The sequence below is a fragment of the Sander lucioperca genome, chromosome 18, assembly GCF_008315115.2.
Source record: "Sander lucioperca isolate FBNREF2018 chromosome 18, SLUC_FBN_1.2, whole genome shotgun sequence".
NCBI lineage: Eukaryota > Metazoa > Chordata > Actinopteri > Perciformes > Percidae > Sander > Sander lucioperca.
Genome location: NC_050190.1, coordinates 25,085,909 through 25,105,773, shown reverse-complemented (window position 1 = coordinate 25,105,773; position 19,865 = coordinate 25,085,909). Strand labels below are relative to the sequence as shown.

Below are 19,865 nucleotides of genomic sequence, written 5' to 3'. Positions count from 1 at the left end.
GAGTTCACCAACAGTGGTTTGACATGAATCGGTCAAAAGGTCAGGCCACATAATAGATTTATAGCATTATTTTACATTAAAAAAAATATTTAAAAAATCAAAGGATGTTTTTTTAAAAAAAAAAGAAGCTTTGTGTTATGTGTAGGGGGGTTAGCTGAGTTCACCAAAAGTGGTTTGACATGAATCGGTCAAAATGGCAAGCCACATAATAGGTTTTTCGAATGTGTCGAATATCCAATGTCCAATATAAAACCAACTTTACCACGGTATTCGGCTGGTGGACCAAAAAGTTAATTTTGAACCCTGATTATATTTATATGTGGTGTTCACTGTCCATAGACTGTAAACATAAAGGTGATGCCACTACTACTACAATGTTAAAGAACTCCAATACCCACAATACCTTGCAGTGGTGTCATGTCAGCTGGGTGTGCTCCGTTTTGTTGTAGGAGTGTTTGAACCACTGTGTCAGAAGATACGCGTAGTTTCAACTGAACCTTGACCTTTTTTTATTCTGCATTTCACAACACGCATGTTGGCAGGAGGAGAGCTCTGCTGGATTTCTCCCTCAGGTCACCATTGAAACGAGAAAAAGGGAACACACCGATTTAGTTGCTGCAGGAAGGAAGTTTCACCTGAGGCAGGGATGAAGAGAGCTGTGTTATTTCTGATCACTGTGTACGCCTCAGTGCCTGTCATTCTCTACCTGTTCCCCTGGATACTGGGCCATATCATCTTTGCTCACTTTTGTAAGTAATGTGTGTTTCCAGTCACTAACGTTACATGTTTAAATGTCATAAGAAAACAGCTGTTTGCTCGAGCAACATGATGCGTATGTAACCAAACGGGTCAACACATGTGTTCAGTGTTGTGGTTATTTTGTGAAAATGATATTCTTATTCTAATAGAGCTCAACAGTTTTGATCCGGAAGTGAAAATCCCATTCATTTTCTGAATCCGATTATTAGCCATGTCTTAACCATTCAAGGTAGACTTACCACGAGCTATCATGCGAGCTATGAGATGTGAAAACGATGCTGCTGTAGAAGCCACACTACCCACAATCCTAAGCGTAAGTAACATGCGATCCTTCTGAATGGTGGATGTCGCTGTTACCATGGAAATAGGGAAATAACCGCAAACCGTCGCGAACGGCTATCTAGTGAGCTGCAAATATATGTAGGCTATATTTCAAGTAGGCCTATAGCAAAATGTCCTGAGATTTGTCCTCACATTTCCAAAACATAAAATATTTTTCATGACATTCAACACAATACAATCATAGGATACGATGCAATATACTATAGGCTAAGATATAAATTATTCAATACTATACAATCTGATGTGATACAATGCTGTACAATGCAATATGATATAATACGATACATTACGATAATACAGCGTAATGTGATACGATATGATGGGATATGATAAAATGCTACTTCAATAACAAAATCATACTAACCTTGTGTGCTCTTGCCTGCTGCAGTGAGGTTTCCATATTTTCTGGATCTCAGCAGACCTGAAGATGTGCTGAACCACACATGCAACTTCTACCTCAACACAGAGGACGGTGTCTCAGTGGGTGTCTGGTAGGTCATTTGCTGGTTCCTCTTTTGTCCATTGAAGGGCATCAGTACTTGAAAATACCACGAGCATGTGCATATTCGGGACAGGTGGCTCCTGAGTGAATGGGACCACAATCTTTGTTTATTTGCACGAGACCACTCAAAAAACCCTGACTGTATGTCTGGAAACACAAACGTATTTGTTTGTCTTTCTCCCCTCTCGCTCTCCATCTTTATGTCCCATAGGCATACACTCCCTGCCAGCCAATGGGAGGACGCCCCGGGGAAAAGCCCTGAGTGGTACAAGGAAACTCTGGGAGACGGCCGTCCTGTTTTTATCTATCTCCATGGCAACGGAGCAACCAGGTGGGATGAGAGTGGTAGGATAGGGACTCTTGAATTGATCCTAATTGGAGTCTAGTGGGCATCACTGCTCAGGCTCCTGGGTTTATCTACAGGCACAATGAACACAATGCAGTGGGGGAGAAAATGAGTCTGAAAGCCACTTGCTTGTTTGTATTCATTGCTTTCATGTCATTTCTGCAGGGCCATGAATCACAGAGTGGAACTGGTGAAGGTACGGTTTCTGTTTTAAAGCATTTTCAGTTTTGATCATTTTTTTACTCTCAGCTTTAGATAAAATGTGGATGTTTGTCTGTTGCAGATTTTAAGTGCTGCAGGGTACCATGTCTTATCTTTAGACTACAGAGGTAAGATGCTTACTGTTTTTCTTTAAGTGACCGTGTTTCTGCTAAATACAACTCCTTACAGTATGTTCTTTTTGGGATAAACATGATTGACATTATTTCAAAAGTCCGCCACAGAAAACAACACATTACTTTTGTTTTGGGTCTCAGAGACCTCAGCTGTAAAACATGGTTATATACCATCGGTTTACATATTCTATATCTGTGATTAGTAATGGCAGTGCATTATCCCTCCAAAATCCCAAATGAATGTGTTTGGATTTGTGTTATTGGAGTTTTATAACAGTTTGTTGAAAAGAGGTCTAAAAGGGACTAAATTACACCAAACTAAAATTAGATTAAGGATAGCATACTCTACTTTTCGGCAAAACAAATTGAATACAGTAGTTTTTCATACACAGCGTGAGTATATATCATGTCATTGTTCTGCCAGTCAATATACAGTTTTATCTGGATACAATAGTGATTTTGAAGGTTCTTGTGTCTTCTAATTAGGTTTTGGAGACTCCACTGGGGAACCAAGTGAAGCTGGAATGACCAGTGACGCCCTCTACCTGTACCACTGGGTAAAGAAACAAAGCAGAGGAGGTCCTGTCTGTCTGTGGGGACACTCGCTTGGCACTGGGTCAGTTTCTCTCCAGTAACGTCCCCCGTCCATGACGCTAACTGAGACAACTGAAAAGATAAGAATGTGTATCACTTACTTCACTCTTTTTTTGTTTTCTTTTAGTGTGGCAACAAATACTGCAGTGAAAGTACAAGAGCAAGGTAGGTTAAAGTCTGCAAAGGCCCTGCATTGCTGCATTAAACCCATACAGGTTTACATTTAAATTCTTTTTGGCTGATTAGACCTCTTCTCAGGAGGACTGTGTGGGCTTGTGGAGTTTGATCGTCGTATATCTCATTCTTCTGTTTATATATATAATATATATGTATAATTCTAAACGTGTGTGTGTGTGTGTGTGTGTGTGTGTGTGTGTGTGAACGTAACGAGCCATGAAAGTTAAACGTAATACTCGCTCCATTCATATTTTATTTATTTTATTTATATGTTTATTTCATAATGTGTTTTTAATCCTTTTTGTTACTGTCTTTAATACCAGGGTCTGTTGTTGATGCTTTAATCCTTGAAGCTCCATTCACAGCAATTGGAGAAGTTGTAGCCAACCATCCGGTCACTAAGGTGACTTGTTACATTTTTGCCTGTCTGCAGCCCCTCAGGGTGTTTACCAATCCCAGAAAACACAGTATTCTAAATTTGATCTTTTTTTTCAAAAAATGTGCAGTTACTAAGACATGAACAGCTTTTTTTCTGCTATATCAAATAAATAGCAATAATTAAAAAAATTACAGGACATTTCTTAATACACAGTTGAGACTATGTACAAAGGCTGAGAGATGACGTACAAAAAAGTCACTGGACTGGATTTGAACCCACAAAATCATGTTCATATGACTCAAGTGGTTCATCTGACATCCAACATTAGTTTAAATAAATAAAGTAATAATGCCTCAAATGAGAATATTTCTATTCAGATACAAATATCAAGACATGTTTACCATGTTGAAATCACTTTGCAAAAGGCACACAGGTGGCACAGCTCACTTAACACTTTCTGTATTCATACTCATATAATTTATTTGAAATTAATAATGTTCAGTTTATTTTCTATAACCATACTAGGATACATTCACACAGTTGACTGATGTTAAACCAAATAACCATTTATATTCTGCAAGTATTTGTATGTTATTGCAGTACCTAGGAAATTGCAAAATATTTCTACACACTTTGTACTCTGTGTTCTTCCAGATGTACATGTTCCTTCCAGGATTTGAGAGCTTGCTCTGGAGCATATTGGAAAAGAACAACATTGTGTTTGCCAACGATAAAAAGTAAGTGCGGTTCTTCTTGGTTAATTTTGCTGGGTTTCCAACCGTCGCCATCTTTTAATAAATGCAGAGAACATAAACATAAATGCAGTATACAACAGTGACAAAACAGTGTAACAGTGTACAAAAGAATGATAAAATGGCACTAAATACATTTTATATTCAGCTAGTTCATCTCTGATTGTGAATGTATATTTTACCCCGACATCTCTACAGTTTAAAGACCTTGACCAGCCCACTTCTTGTCCTGCATTCAAAGGATGACGATATTGTACCTTATAACATGGGTCTGAAGGTACAGTAGGTCTTTATGTATGCTTCCTTTCACTGTTTGGATCATTTTCCTGTAGCTATTGCTGCTTCCTTGTTGAATTATTTTGCATTTTATTGTCTCCAGCTGTACCAGATATCACTCCAGACTAAGAAAGAATATAACGCAGATGTTCCGGTTGAAATGATCTCCTACAGTGCAAATCTTGGATTCTCCCACAACAGCATCTACTTAGATCCCAATCTGTCAAATGTGATTGGGTAAGTATTGTCAAAACAGATATGAATTTTACAATGCATGTTATGCTAAGGTACAAACCACAAGAACGTATAAGTGTAAAAAACTTGAATTACACTGTTGCTTGTTAAACATTCCATGTGTCCCTCAGGAGATAAATAAATGTAATATTTCATCTGTTTTGGTTGCAGGAAATTTTTACAAAACCTGAGACAGTAGATCGGCTCTCCCTCCTCCAGAGAAGTAAATATAGCCCAATAGATTGCAACATACATATTTATTTTTGGCACAAAATGCGTGTGTGTGTGTTCTAACAAAAAAAACACTGATTAAACATATTGCACAATAACTTTATTCAAACACTGGGACAAAATACTGTAGATCACAAATGAAGTAGGCTTGCATCTTTCCTTAACCAAGTGATACTGATACAGACGCAAATAAATCATTGTTTTAAACTGCCTGGAGTATAGACAGGCTTTGTCACTCAGTACATACAGCATAAAGTCGCAGGACTGTAACTAAACATTCAGTTTAATTAGCTGCTCTGTTACTGACATCCTACTGAATTCCTGAGATGCAGAAACCCATCGATCCTGAACTCCAGGATTGAAAGGTACCGCTCCAGGATCGCTATCCCCGCTAATGCATGATTTACTGTATGGCCTGTAACAGACATTTCTTTTAATGCAAGTGCTTTGACCCTGGTGCGTTGACAATAAAGTGTTCAGGAAATGAAAACGTTTGCAGGTGTGATTTCTGAAACACCCACAGTTCTTGGAAAAAAAAGTTCAGTTCAGTGATGTGTGACTTGAAGGTTAAAAGCACGAAGGAAAGGAACAGTTAATGATGATGTAAACACAAGTCAGCCCTCAGTTGTGAAACAGCCTTACATTTTCTTCAGAGCTCTGGCCGTTTCTTCGATGGCCTCTCTCGGTTCGTTCGGAGGCGGGATCTTCAGGTCGGTCGGCTTGACGCCCCACACCTCGGTGGCATACTCGGTGATGGTTCTGTCGCTGGAGAACTTTCCTGTGGCAGCGATGTTCTTGATCACCATCTTCGTCCACTCCTTTGGATTCTTTTAGAGAAAAATCAAAATCAAACACATTTATATGTATTGTTTTGCTGCTTCTGTAGATTTGTTGTCTTTTTGTAATATTTTTTTTCTTCCTGCTTGACCATTTTAAAGTTGTGTCTAGTTCATTTTAAAAGTTGTCTAATTCTTTACAATGGTGATCTACCTCAGTGGGGTCCGGGGACCCTTAGGGGTCCTTGAGGGAGTTTCGGGGGTTCCGCAGCAAAAAGAAGACGATGAAGCAAAGGAAACTAGCACCTTGGTATAACTCCCACACTCGTAAATTAAAGCAAATCTCGCCCAAACTTGAAAGTAAATGGCGTTCCACCAAACTGGAAGAATCTCGTTTAGAGTGGCAAGACAGTCTGAAAACCTATAGGAAGACCCTAAGAAAGGCCAGATCAGACTACTATTCATCACTAATAGAAGAAAATAAGAACAACCCAAGGTTTCTTTTCAGCACTGTAGCCAGGCTGACAGATAGCCACAGCTCTATTGAGCCATCTATTCCTATAGCTCTGAGTAGTGATGACTTCATGAGTTTCTTTAACGATAAAATTATAACAATTAGAGATACTATTCATCACCTCTTGCCCCCAACCTCTAATGGGTCACCTTTAACTGACAGACTGCTAGAAAGAACGACTAGACCTGACATATACTTAGATTGCTTTTATCCTATAAACCCTCAACAATTAATGCTAAAGGTCTCTTCAGCAAACCCATCTACCTGTCTCTTGGACCCCATCCCTACGAGGCTACTTAAAGAAGCGTTACCCGTGGTTAACACTTCATTGCTAGATATGATAAATATGTCTTTATTGACAGGTTATGTACCGCAGTCATTTAAAGTAGCTGTGATAAAACCTCTACTGAAAAAACCCACCCTCGATCCTGAGGTCTTAGCCAACTATAGACCTATATCTAACCTTCCCTTTCTCTCCAAGATCCTTGAGAAAGTAGTCGCTAATCAGTTATGTGATTTTCTACATAGCAATAGCTTATTTGAGGACTTTCAGTCAGGATTTAGAAAGCATCATAGCACAGAGACGGCACTGGTGAAAATCACTAACGACCTTCTAACTGCATCAGACAAAGGACTTGTCTCCGTACTTGTCTTATTAGATCTTAGTGCTGCATTCGATACTATTGACCATACCATCCTCTTACAGAGACTGGAACATTTAGTTGGCATTAAAGGAATCGCACTAAGCTGGTTTAAGTCCTACTTCTCTGATCGATCGCAATTTGTTAATGTTAACAATAAACCCTCCAATTACGCTAAAATTAACCATGGCGTTCCTCAAGGCTCAGTGCTTGGACCAATTCTATTCTCCTTATATATGCTTCCTCTAGGCAATATTATTAGGAAACACTCAATTAACTTTCACTGTTATGCGGATGACACCCAATTATATCTGTCAATCAAGCCAGACGAAACCAGCTAGCTAGCTAAACTTCAAGCATGCATTAAAGATATAAAATCATGGATGGCCTATAATTTCCTGATGTTAAACTCAAACAAAACCGAAGTTATTGTGCTGGGCCCGAAACACCTACGAACCTCATTAGCCGAAGATATAATTACTCTGGATGGCATTGCCCTGGCCTCCAGTACTACTGTCAGAAATCTAGGAGTTATTTTTGATCAGGATCTATCCTTTAACGCCCATCTAAAACAAACCTCTAGAACAGCCTTTTTTCACCTTCATAACATTGCTAAAATTAGGAACATCCTGTCTCAAAACGATGCTGAAAAACTAGTCCATGCATTCGTTACTTCCAGGCTGGACTACTGTAATTCCTTATTATCAGGATGCTCAAATAAGTCCCTTAGGACTCTCCAGCTGATCCAGAATGCTGCAGCACGTGTTCTGACAAGAACTAAGAAAAGAGATCATATTTCTCCTGTATTAGCTTCTCTCCATTGGCTTCCTGTAAAATACAGGATTGAATTTAAAATCGTTCTTCTGACCTATAAAGCTCTAAATGGTCAAGCTCCTTCATATCTTGAGGACCTCTTAGTACCTTATTGTCCCACTAGAGCCCTACGCTCCCAGAATGCAGAGTTACTTATGGTTCCTAGAGTCTCTAAAAGTAGAATGGGAGACAGAGCCTTCAGCTATCAGGCTCCTCTCCTGTGGAACCAGCTCCCAATCTGGGTTCGGGGGGCAGACACCGTCGCTACATTTAAGACTAAACTGAAAACTCTCCTCTTTGATAAAGCTTATAGTTAGGGAGTGAGGAGTTGCAGTGAACACCTAGACCAGGGGGGCAGGGTGTATAGCTGCAGACACAGTACCTCTGCTTCTCTTTACAGTCATCAGATTTACCTATCGTATAATCAATAATATAGTGCCTCTCCTAGTTATGCTGTTATAATTCTAGACTGCCGAGGAAGTTCCTTCTTATGACACGCTCTTTTCTTTCGTTTCCTTTTATGCACATCCTGTCTCAGAAGTGCTTGTTACTCACCTAGCTCTGGGGAGTTTACTCCCCGGAGTCCTTATGTTTCTTCTTCACCCAGAACATCGCCTCGGATTAGGGCGACACCAAGACCTGGGTCTTGGGTGCAGCTGTGGCTATGTACCTGCTATACCCTGCTACGCTCTACGATTCCCTGCAATGCCCGGCTACGTCCTGCTACGTCCTGCTGCGTCCACCGTGTCCACCCATGCTCTGCTGTGCCACGCTACATCCCGTACTGTCATAACCCCAACCGTCAGACACCGCCCACCAAGAGTCTGGGTCTGCCGAGGTTTCTTCCTAAAAGGGAGTTTTTCCTCGCCACTGTCGCAATAGCCTCTGCTAATGCTTGCTCTTGGGGGAACTATTGGAATTGTTGGGGCTTTATAGAGTGTGGTCTAGACCTACTCTATCTGTAAAGTGTCTTGAGATAACTTATGATTTGATACTATAAATAAAATTGAATTATTTTTCACTGTAATTCCATCCATAAGTAACGCAATGAAAAACTGTCACTATTATGCACATGGGTTTCATACAATATCTGTAATATAACAGATTCAAGCTAAAATCCTATCAAATGGGGGTCTGTGGTCTAATTTGTGTCAGTTTAGGATTCCTTGACATGAAAAATTTTGGGAATAACTGATCTACCCCAGTTAAAAGTGATACTTGAAAAAAAGTAAAGCCCAAAGATAGCTGTTTAACCCTCTAATCTCACTTTGTTGTACACAGGCCAGAGGTCTGTCAAAAGGGAAATGTTACCTGATAGAGATGGCTGGCTTTGTCTTGGCATTTCATGTAGTCTTCAAAGTCTGCAAACACTTTGAAACTGAAGAGAGACAAGAGGTATTACATTCTGTACATCTGACAACTTGAACAAAAAAAAAAAAATAAAGTTCAGAAGTTTGACATCCATCATTAGAAGAAAAACTAAAAGATTATTGTTGACATGACAGCATCAATTAATTAACTTCAAGTAAGCTCAGCTGGGCAACAGCATTTTGGAATGGACAGTAACCAATGTGTCTGTGTGTTCACCGGTCATGTTTGAAAAGCATGTCGGTGAGGTCTTTGAAAAGGTCTGGATTTGTAGGGCTGAAGAATCCACTCGTGATCTGGTCCATCACATATTTCAGCTCTGGGATCCTCTTGTAGTACGACATGGCATCATATCTAAAAAGAAAAAAAGAAGACAAATGTTAATATAGTAACAATATAAAAAGAGCTACATAAAACATAAGCAATAAAATAGACTCCTTTACCCCTTTTTGTCCATTTCAGCCACTTCCTCCACCCTCATGCCGAAGATGAACATGTTCTCCTCTCCAGCCTCCTCGGCCATCTCCACGTTGGCTCCGTCCATGGTGCCGATGGTCAGAGCTCCGTTCAGCATGAACTTCATGTTACCTGTTCCTGAAGCTTCAGTGCCGGCAGTGGAGATCTGCTCCGACAGATCTGTGGCAGGTATTACTGAGGAAGAGCAGGTCATTTTCATTTTTTGGTGAACCATCCATTTCATTTGAGGAAGTTGTTCGCCCCAAATGCATAATATTTTTTTATATGAAACCCTTCAAATGAGAATTATGCCCATGCACTTGTGTGTTTTTGAGTTATGGACATTCAGCAACATGTGCAAGTGTTTAAGAAAGTTGTCTGAACGGTACCTTTCTCTGCTAGAGAGACTCTGTAGTTCTCCAGAAAGATGACTTTCAGCTTGTTTCCCACCACAGGGTCATTATTGACCACATCAGCCACTGATGTGATCAGCCTGATGATCATCTTCGCCATGTGATAGCCAGGAGCAGCCTGCAGAGGGCGAAAGGAGACAGACTACCTGTAAAACTAAAATATCACACCAGTCTCGGCCTGTTTATTGGAACTTAATGTGTGCTGTGGCTGAGCTGGTACCTTTCCCCCAATGATCACTGTTCGTGGTACAAAAGGTGCAGTGGGGTTCATTCTGATGCCTTGGGGAAAGAAAAATGGATACAAACTCAATAAAAAGGTGAATAAATAGAAATATAGTCTCATTGCAGTATTATTTCTCAGATCTCTGCATTGACTACAAAATATTTTTTAACATCTTATGACTTCTCTGCAAAACACTACATGGGTTAGGATCTAACTCTCCAACTCTGGCCATGTTTAAATCTAAAACTTAATTAAATGTTGCCTATAATTGGAATTTTGTCCACTTGGATTTCATTATTTTTTATTTCTAATTTTATGTTGTGTTGTTTTAGGCCATGCTAGCAGTATGGCTTTGGTCAGTCAGTTGGTCCACCACTTGGTCCAGACTGAAATATCTTTAAAACTATAGGATGGATTGCCAAATTTGTTCAGATGTTGATGGTCCCCAGTGGATGTATCCTAATGACTTTGGTGATCCCCTGACTTTTTAATTAATGCCACCAGCAGGTTGATATTTGTGATTTTTTTGTGAAATGTCTCAACAATTATCAGATTGATAGTCACAAAATGTAGTACGGACATTCATGTTCCACCTCAGGATGAATTGCAATAATTGCACCACTGAGCCATATTACAGCCTCACAGAGCTGCTAGCATGGCTGTAGACTTATTTTGTGATAGATCTGTCCCCTTACTTACTAATTTATGTCTTCTGTTGTTTGGGTTAGAGGGTATGCACTTTAAAGAGACTGAATTTCTGTTTTTTAAATAAATGTACTATAGGAATATTTTTTTTTAGATGCAGGGAAAGGCAGCATTAAAGTATTGCATGATGCACAAAACATAACTGCTGATGACACTGATTTTCTGTCTATCCCAGTCCGATGATTGCATGGAAAATTCCCACACTTGATTAAAAAGGCAACTGCATCTCATTCTTTGCGTTTGTTTTAACTTGCTCGGAGCAACGATCAAGTGAGGAATCTTCCACATGAGGACATGTCAGATTGTGTCATGTTATGTAGCGCTCACAGAGCCCTGTGGTGGCTTATGAAACCTTCTGGCAATTTTAGTAACACTTAAGACATTTCACATACGGTTGTACATGGTGACGATGTGCAAGCAGTTGAGGAGCTGCCGCTTGTACTCGTGGATTCTTTTCACGTGGACATCAAACATGGAGGATGGGTTAATTTTCACCCTGTACTCTTTCTCTAGGTACTGGGCGAATTTCATCTTGTTGTCCTGTGAGAAAAATCAAAAATACGTTACTTAGCAACAAAGGAATTATTCAGTGAGGGGAAGCTGCTGAATCACAGGCCTGTTCTGACACATACGGACTTTAAAGCTGCAATGCACAAATACATCCGATAACTCCGTCTTTGCCTGCTATGACGTGCATAAATTATAAACTACAAGATGGTTTCTACTGCACGCAGAAATATGCACTAACTATTCATGTTGAAATGCATGGATTCATGGCTTAACAGGACATTTAGAACAAAGCCTCCACTATGCGACTTTGAGTACCTAGAAAAGCTCTATGATTTATTATTATTATTATTATTATTATTATTATTATTATTATGCATGTACTGTTTGACAACATCAAGCATTCATTAGTGTAACAGAAAAACAGGATACGCTATGAAAGACTTATTTTAGCAATTTATCAATATAATTAAACTACTTTCATGTCAGACAAAGCTTCTACAATGATTGATACAGAGTGGAATAGAGGTATGTAGCGGCTTCAAATTGAAGCTCAAGTAATGCACAAGTACCTCAAAATTGTACTTCAGTGCAGCACTTGAGTAAATGTACCTACAATAGTTACCTGTTTGACTTTAGAGATATCACGGATGAGGGCAGCATTGTCGACAAAGTCATTCAGCTTCTTTAGCTGACTGAGGTCCTTCACATAATCCTCCCCGATGACCTGAAAGATACATTTAAGGTCACAATAAAATGTGTGCAAAAACAAACTTGGGCTGGAAAAGACTCAGGAGGGAAAGCTATGCCAAGATTCGATCACACGACAGCAGGGGGACATAGGATTGAGGACCAAAGGGTTTTCACTCAATCATTTAGTTATTTATTTATCTATCAGGCAGCTCAAACAGACCTCAGCTATGAGCTCAGCCAGGCCGGGGTTGCAGAGCAGCAGCCAGCGTCTGGGTGTGATGCCGTTGGTTTTGTTCTGAAACTTCTCCGGTTCTAGTTCACTGAAATTACGGAATCTGTGGAATACGGAAGAAAAATGGGAAACTTCATTTTGGTTATTTATCATGGACAAAATAATGGAAACACGTAAATAGTGCCTATACAGTATTTGTATCAGGTAGTAAAGGAAGCATCCCAGCATGTTTGTTTTGTCTCCTTAACCATAAAAATCATGCACCGTTTAGATTTTTGCTGACCTTCGTAACACACTGGAGAACCGTGATGTAAACTGTGTTCATAGTAAACACACTAAAACATTTAAAGTCACTGGTATTGTCAGGGTTGTGCGGATTTGGACCCAAAGTGCAGGCAGCAGGCAAAGGCAGCAGGAAGATTTTGTACATTTATTTTGGAAAAAAACGCTTCAACAGAAGGTGTCCTGAGGCAGTCAAGAAATGAGGCAACAGGAAATCCAATCCAAAAATCCAACATATTTGAGAAAACTAGAACTAGAAAAGCAAACCACTACGGAGGATCTACACTGGGAGAGACGACGATCTGACACTTGACAAAGGGAGCACTCAACGAGGGTGGTAACGGGGGACAGGTGACATGAGGGCTGATGAACAGGTGAAACACATCAGGGCGGGGCAGACAATCACAAAGGTGGAAAAACACACAGGAAGTCAAACAGGACATGGCAAAGGAGAAAAGACACTACAAAATTAAACAGGAAACTAAACAAAACCCAGGGTCATGACAGGAATGGTCCATTGTCATAATAAAAAAAGATGGTTGACTCATCAGATCATATTCATTTCTCACTGCTCAGGATGTTTTCAGTTTGATCTGTCTTTACGTCTTAGTTTTCTTAACAGCAGCCCGGCCTTTCAAGCCCCACCATACAGTTATTGTGCGTGAGTGTGTAACAGGGGAAGTGATTCAATCCTGTGGTTATCTATGAAGCCATACTGAGGTGGTATTTAGAAACTAGACTGTTGTTTTAGTGGTCTGCTTATCTAAGCTACCTTCATTTTTTTCTGTTGATGCAGTTTGCCAGTTTCTTTTTCATTTGTTGTCATGGTTTATACAAATGTTTGTCACTTTTTTATGACCAGTAGAGATATAGCTAATTGGTCTAAGTAGTCTACAGTGTTTCCATTATTTTGTGCACAGATTTGTGTACCCAACTTGTACCAAACTAAGGTACGCTCCTTAGTATCGAGTATCGAAAAATGCCTCGTCATTCGATACCAATTTCAATACTTAAGGAGTAAATCTCATCAGTGAGCCATTAAGCATGCAGCATGCTTCTACCATTATCTTATGGTGGCGATTAGCTGTCTAACATTACACATCTTAGAGTCATGCAGGAAAAACTACTACGTTATGCACAGAGACGGGGCTCACGTGTGTGTGTGTTGTATTTTGAGAGGCTTGACTACAGTGAGCCTCACATAGGTGTAAAGGAGCTGTTTTTTTGTTTTTACCGTAATTTGTAATGTTGTAACTCCTTTTTATTAAAATGGATTTTAAAGAAATTGTATCGAAAAATGTATCGTTCAGGAACCGGTATCAAATTCAAGGTATCTGTATTGTTATCTTTACATTTTTTTTTAACAATACGCAGCCCTAGATTTGTGTTTTGAAGCTGTGTGTGTGAAATGGCTTACACGTCAGTCTTGATGATGTTGGAGTGTATCTCAGCAACTCCATTGACCGCGTGAGATCCCACAATGCACAGGTGCGCCATGTTCACCCTCTTGCATCCATCTTCTTCGATCAGAGACATTTTCCTCAGTTTGTCTATGTCTTTTGGATAGAGAGATGCAATCCTCTGCAGTGACAGAACAGACACAGACACACCTTTAGGATATCACAGTCATGTGTCACAGCGTGTGTGTTCAGTCAATAAAACACAATCTCTCTGTTTCTGCCAGCGTCTGAGCCCCAGTACATACATCGAGGTGGACCTGGTTGATGCGGTATATAATCTGCAGATGTCTGGGCAGCAGCTTCTCCAGCAGCGCTACAGGCCAGCGCTCCAGAGCCTCGGGGAGGACTGTGTGGTTGGTGTAGGCAAAAGTGCGCCTAGTGAGCTCCCAGGCCTGCATAGGAGGAGGAGGGAGAGTTTATTTTTCTCTGATTAAACATCACACTTGAGCTTTGCAACCACTTGCAATCTAATCTAAGAAACTCTCCTGCTTTCTTTTCCTCCATATCTGTAATTTGCATCTCAAATGTTGCAACAAAAAAAACTAACTCTGCCTGCCTGTTTTTTGTTTCTTAACCTGCCTGACTTTCCCTGTTGCACATGAACATTATGCAACACAGGAGTGTCTGTTTCATTTGTCATGCTCTGTGGTTTTAACCTCCTTTGTGTTACTTGCTACGATTTCCCCATTTAATCCTGTTGCACTTGAGTCACTCTCAGTAAGCAAAAATGGTTGAATTCAAATCTACCAAGTCTGACTCTTACTCACCGTGTCCCAGTCGAGTTTCTCAATGTCCACAAAGATTCTCATCAGCTCTGGGATGGCCATGGCCGGATGAGTGTCATTCAACTGGATGGCGACCTGGAAAACACAACATTCTGTCCTATAACTGTTGCAGAATAACAGGAGATTAAAGAAGCGCAACTGTGAAACGCTGAAATGAAAAACACTGGGCTGCTGGTGTCTCATATCTGAAATTACCTTTGAATTAAAGACACAAATTGCCACACCTTTGCACAAAAATCACAATATTATATCTGCAGGGTTTCTCACTTTGCAGAGATTTTCTCACTTGGTGCTGTGAAACAATGTGTGCTTTTATTGTAACACATTTTCTTTCCAGGCCAATAACGCATTTGACAAAGCAGTGCAGATATCACAATATGTTTTATGGTAATGCTTATCTCCGCTCTATTTTACTCTTTTCTAGTTTAAAAATAAGAAGAAGAAAACGTCAAGATGTCAAGATCTTCCACCTACCACCTGATCGCCTCTAGCCAATAACAGTGGTTAAGAAAAGAAGTGAAGTAACATACCCCATTTCCATTCTAGACACTCACTTCTTGAGCCTTTTGCATTCATCAATAAACGGCTGATTTTGAAGCTTACTTTTTCCGGGAAACTCTCGAAGGAGGTTCGGCCATGAGAGCCCTTCTTAGTGGTCTTGAAGCGGCGGATGATGTCTTGGAGGGTGGCCGCCACAACAAAGTACTCCTGCTTCAGACGAAGTTCTTTTCCTTCAAAGAACTACAACATATATAAAGACCACAGAGATAGCCATGGCCTTGGTTTTAGTACAATAGACATTTTCCCGGACAGAACACATCAGACATATCAGTGTGTTGACCACTAGAGAAAATGATCTTGTGATGCAAAACGTTCAGGCATTAGTATCACAGTAATGCTTATTTTGCATATTGCTGCATAGACAAATCAGAATGTGGTTAATGACAAAAACATTCAACTTACATTGTCATTGGGGTAGAGAACACGGGAGATGTTCTCCGCCAGATTTCGGTCCAGAACAGCCTGGATGTAATCTCCAACGTTAACTACAGACAGGTGCAGTGGTGTTTTAGTTACACTGGCACTATATTATATGCATGTTTCATATTATAGTGTAATTTAAAGTCAAAGATTAAACTCTGCAGGAGAAGAAACCACAACATTTGAGCTACTTTGCAACACAGACATCTTTTCGCAAGGTGCCAGTGTTGCAGCAGTTTCCTTCTTTCTTGCAAAGCGTTTCTGGTGAAACCTAAAAAGGAAATGCACAGACTGTTCTGCAAAAGTGGGGTTGACATTAGAAATGGTCAGAATTGCCCTTCAGCACTCACAGTCTCTCAGGTTAAAGTCGTTGGGAGCGCGGGCGGACCACAGCCTCATGGTGTTTACAGTGTTGTTCATGTAGCCGGGGATGGGTGTGTCGTAGGGCATCGCCAAAACCACCTGCATGAATAAAAGTAAAAACAGTGAGTCAGCAGGAAGACAAAGCGGGAAAGAAAATCTGAAATTTTACCAAGGGGCAGGTTTAGAGACTTTTGAATGGAGTACGTACACAAAAATTAAAAATATGTGACTCACAAACCCTGGTGATTCTTTGCAATAATAAACAAATAAACCACCTTAAAAATCAGATGACACATGAAATAATATCAATAAATAGTGACTATTTGTAACTCCAAACAAAGCCATGTACAGAATATGAGACAATGGGCCCCTGGACACGGACATGTGGTTGTTTTGAGTCAGTTTTAGTTGTTTTGTGTCCCTTTGTGGTCGTGTTGCACATTTTTTAGTTGTCTTGCATCTCTGTAGTCGTTTTGTTCCTCTTTGTGGTCATTTTGTGTCTTTTTAGACGCTTTGCAGCTCTTTGTGGTCGTTCTGCGTCTCTTTGTAAATGTGTGTGGTCATTTGATTGACTTTCCTACAATAATTGTTAGTGACTTTACACAGATGCTCCGGTCCAGGGGCCCCTGGGCATGTACCCGGTAGGCCTGTTCAGTAATCCATCCATGATACTAAACTACTAGTCAACAAACTATCACCGTCTGCTGTAATCTATACACATCTTCAGTACCTGAGTGTCCACCCATTTGGAGCCATCTCTCGTCTCCTCTACTCGTCCATAGAAGTGAACGGGCAACATGTACTCTGGACGGGCTTTCTCCCACGGGTTTCCATGCCTCAGCCAATCATCTGCCTCCTCCACCTACAATAGATCAGACAAGCTTCAATTTGATTTTACTTGTTGGGAGTAGCAGCAGTCCAGAGAGAAAGAAGAAGCAAGACTCAAAACTGACCTCTGACCTCTTTATGAGGTAAAAAAAAAAGGACTTCCCTTATGTAAATTAACCAACTTATTGCACCATTTGATTTTATTTTGTGTTAAGTGCTGTGTTAAGGGCAGTGGTGGCCTAAAGGTTTGAGACGCGAGCTTCTGACCAGGAGGTCGTTGGTTCAATCCCCAGACGGACAGGATAAAATCTGGGTGGGGAAAGTGAAAGAGCAGCGCTTGTCCCTCCCTCATTACCACCACTGAGGTGCCCTTGAGCAAGGCCCTTAACCACCAACAACTCCAGTGGAGCTGGTCAGCTGCTCAGCAGATTAGACTATAGTTGTACTGGGCAGCTTCCAGGTATGAATGTGTGCAACTGTGTGAATGTGATCAGGGCTTTCCTGCAAAAGAGAGGCTGCCTCTCAGTGAACCTTCCCTGAATAAATAAAGGTTAAAAAATAAGCACCAACTTTCACTTCCTATTCAATATTGTCAGGGATCGTCCACCCCAGTGAAAAAATGAGCTTAAATCCGTTCAGAGGTACATGTTTACACTGAGGGTTTGGACAGCAAATAACCAGGAGAATTCAAAAGGGCAAAAGCCTTGAGTTTGGGGATCCCTTATCACAAGATACACAATTTTTTTTTTTTTCCCCCATCTAAAACCAACCAACACCAGCTTCTGCCAGGAGCTTGCACCACTGCAGTGTCTGTAAATTACTGTTAATGATTAGCTTGTGATGTATTCTGACCCAATTCATTTCTACCTTGGCCCCACTCCACTTTGACTCCTCATAGCATGAACATGGCCGACAACAAAATCCTGAATTTCAAAGTAAAAGATAAGAAAGGATCTATGCTCTCTGGAGAGAGAAACGGGTGTGCTTGTATCAGAAGATATCTAGCCATTTTAATTTATAAGACTGTATTTTGAAGGTAAAAGACAATTGATTAACAGCTGATGTGCAGTTACCTGCCAGCCGTCTCTTATCTTCTGGTTAAAGATTCCATATTCATATCGAATGCCATAACCATAAGCTGCAAGACCCAAGGTGGCCATGGAATCCAAGAAACATGCTGTGTGCAGAAAAAAAACAAACCTTCATCATTAGACATAAACTCAAAATAAAAACTCTGTAGTGCTGAATGTAGACACACAGTGACAGTTCATGGTGCAATGCTCATTTACACATTCTGTTGCAACATTTCTGTGGCTGAAAGTTGCTTCAAACATTCAGTAGGCACAAAGAGGTATTTGATGGACAACTGCCAAAATAGCCTAAAAATTACAATGGAGTATTGTTGTACTAGATAAAGTGTTTGCATGCAAATATGGCTGGTCTTTGACTCATTTAGTGTAACTTAAAAGCATTTCTTCCTGTTTTTTTTCTCAATGTTTCCTGTAACTTTGAATTATTTTAGAGTAGAGGGGATAGAAATATATATACCATTCCTCTCATTCTCTCTGTGTGTTTTTACCTGCCAGTCTGCCCAGGCCTCCGTTCCCCAGACCTGCATCCTCCTCCATCTCCTCCAGCTCCTCCATGTCCAGGCCGAGCTACAGCAGAGGGGAACATAAAAGCCTACTATTGACTTCTTTTTTTTAAATTAAAAAGCAAAAGGTTATTAAAATGAGCACAGTCATTATGTGCATGTGTGGTGTTATAGCCTCTATTTCTTATAAAACTTTGTCTGACCTGGTAGATGGCTTCATCGCAGGCGTTCTGCAGCCCCAGGTTGATCATCGTGTTTTGGAGCGTCCTGCCCATGTAGAACTCCAGAGACAGATAATACACCCTCTGAACATGTGAAAGAAAAGAAAAGAAAAAAAAAAAAAAAAAATCATGTTTCTTTGCACAGATTTCATTTTTTCAGAGACTGTATAAAGCAAATATTTACTACAATATTGTGATATACTTTGTTTGTGGCTTGAAGGTGAAGAAAATGCCGTGCAGAGCTGAGCAGCAAATGAATCAAACTGAAATGTAAGCAAACATTTTCCTACTGTAGCAGTGTAAACATGATGCAGTGACCTAAAAATATTCTATGTCTTGAAAATGTGGAAAGTTTTATGGAACAGAAAAACATTGTCCAAGACTACTTCCCATAAAAATGTCAAAAACACATCAAAGAATATGCTCTTCATGTCATGCAGAAGGGATTTGAAATGCAGTCTGAGCAATATTTTCTGAACACATTTTAAAAAGGAAGTTCAAATGTTATCTACATGTTGGTCAGTTTTTGGACAGTCTGAAACATATATCAAAGCCTATAGTTTTAAGTGTATATGACATATTATTTGCATTGTAGGCTTCAGGATATTTTAGCTGACTGTTACCTGTATTTTGAGATACTTTGTGGTGTTTTGCAGTTGAATGATACTCAGAAGTATATCTGGGATGTATATTTCTAGTATGAGACACTGAAACCTCTGATCTTTACCTTTGGGTCTGCTTCATAGTAAAACTGCTGTGTTCTGATCCATCTCCCCACCAGGTGATCTCTCACAGTGTGAGCCAGGGCAAAGTAATAATCCCTGGGTGTTGCAATGTTTCTGTCTTTCACCAGAGTGAAGTGCAGGTGACGATTGAAGCTCTTCTTCAGCTCTGCAACATTCTCCACTCCCACAATCCCCCTGATGCTGATCTGCTTGCGCTTTTCCTGGTCGGTGAGAGGGGTCGCCATGCTTGGGCCGGCAGCTCTGTCCTGTAGTTGTCCTGGCTGGAAGTGAAGTTGAAAGGTAAGATGGTGGCAGTTTTTCATGAAGCAGTCTCCTCCTTTTGCTGCGTTTCATTGGT

General features: G+C 40.3%; 2 protein-coding genes across 2 annotated transcripts; one reads left to right on the top strand and one right to left on the bottom strand.

The window, feature by feature from the left end:
• The first annotated feature begins 478 nt into the window (after positions 1-478).
• On the top strand, positions 479-5,456 carry LOC116057430 (lysophosphatidylserine lipase ABHD12). The gene is made up of 12 exons (XM_031309888.2): positions 479-749; positions 1,490-1,592; positions 1,815-1,934; positions 2,115-2,145; positions 2,233-2,278; positions 2,771-2,900; positions 3,006-3,043; positions 3,379-3,458; positions 4,089-4,171; positions 4,385-4,463; positions 4,566-4,699; positions 4,868-5,456. The coding sequence occupies exons 1-12, from the start codon at positions 647-649 to the stop codon at positions 4,893-4,895; spliced, it is 975 nt and encodes a 324-aa protein (XP_031165748.1). The 5' UTR covers positions 479-646; the 3' UTR covers positions 4,896-5,456.
• Positions 5,013-19,807, bottom strand: pygl (phosphorylase, glycogen, liver). Its single transcript, XM_031309856.2, has 20 exons — positions 19,510-19,807; positions 18,765-18,866; positions 18,547-18,625; positions 18,041-18,144; positions 16,870-17,001; positions 16,127-16,238; positions 15,759-15,841; positions 15,399-15,536; positions 14,778-14,870; positions 14,256-14,402; positions 13,968-14,131; positions 12,257-12,371; positions 11,969-12,070; positions 11,229-11,376; positions 10,129-10,187; positions 9,885-10,026; positions 9,483-9,690; positions 9,259-9,393; positions 8,983-9,049; positions 5,013-5,754 (listed from the first exon to the last, which is right to left on the bottom strand). The coding sequence occupies exons 1-20, from the start codon at positions 19,750-19,752 to the stop codon at positions 5,566-5,568; spliced, it is 2,562 nt and encodes an 853-aa protein (XP_031165716.1). The 5' UTR covers positions 19,753-19,807; the 3' UTR covers positions 5,013-5,565.
• Positions 19,808-19,865: the final 58 nt, after the last annotated feature.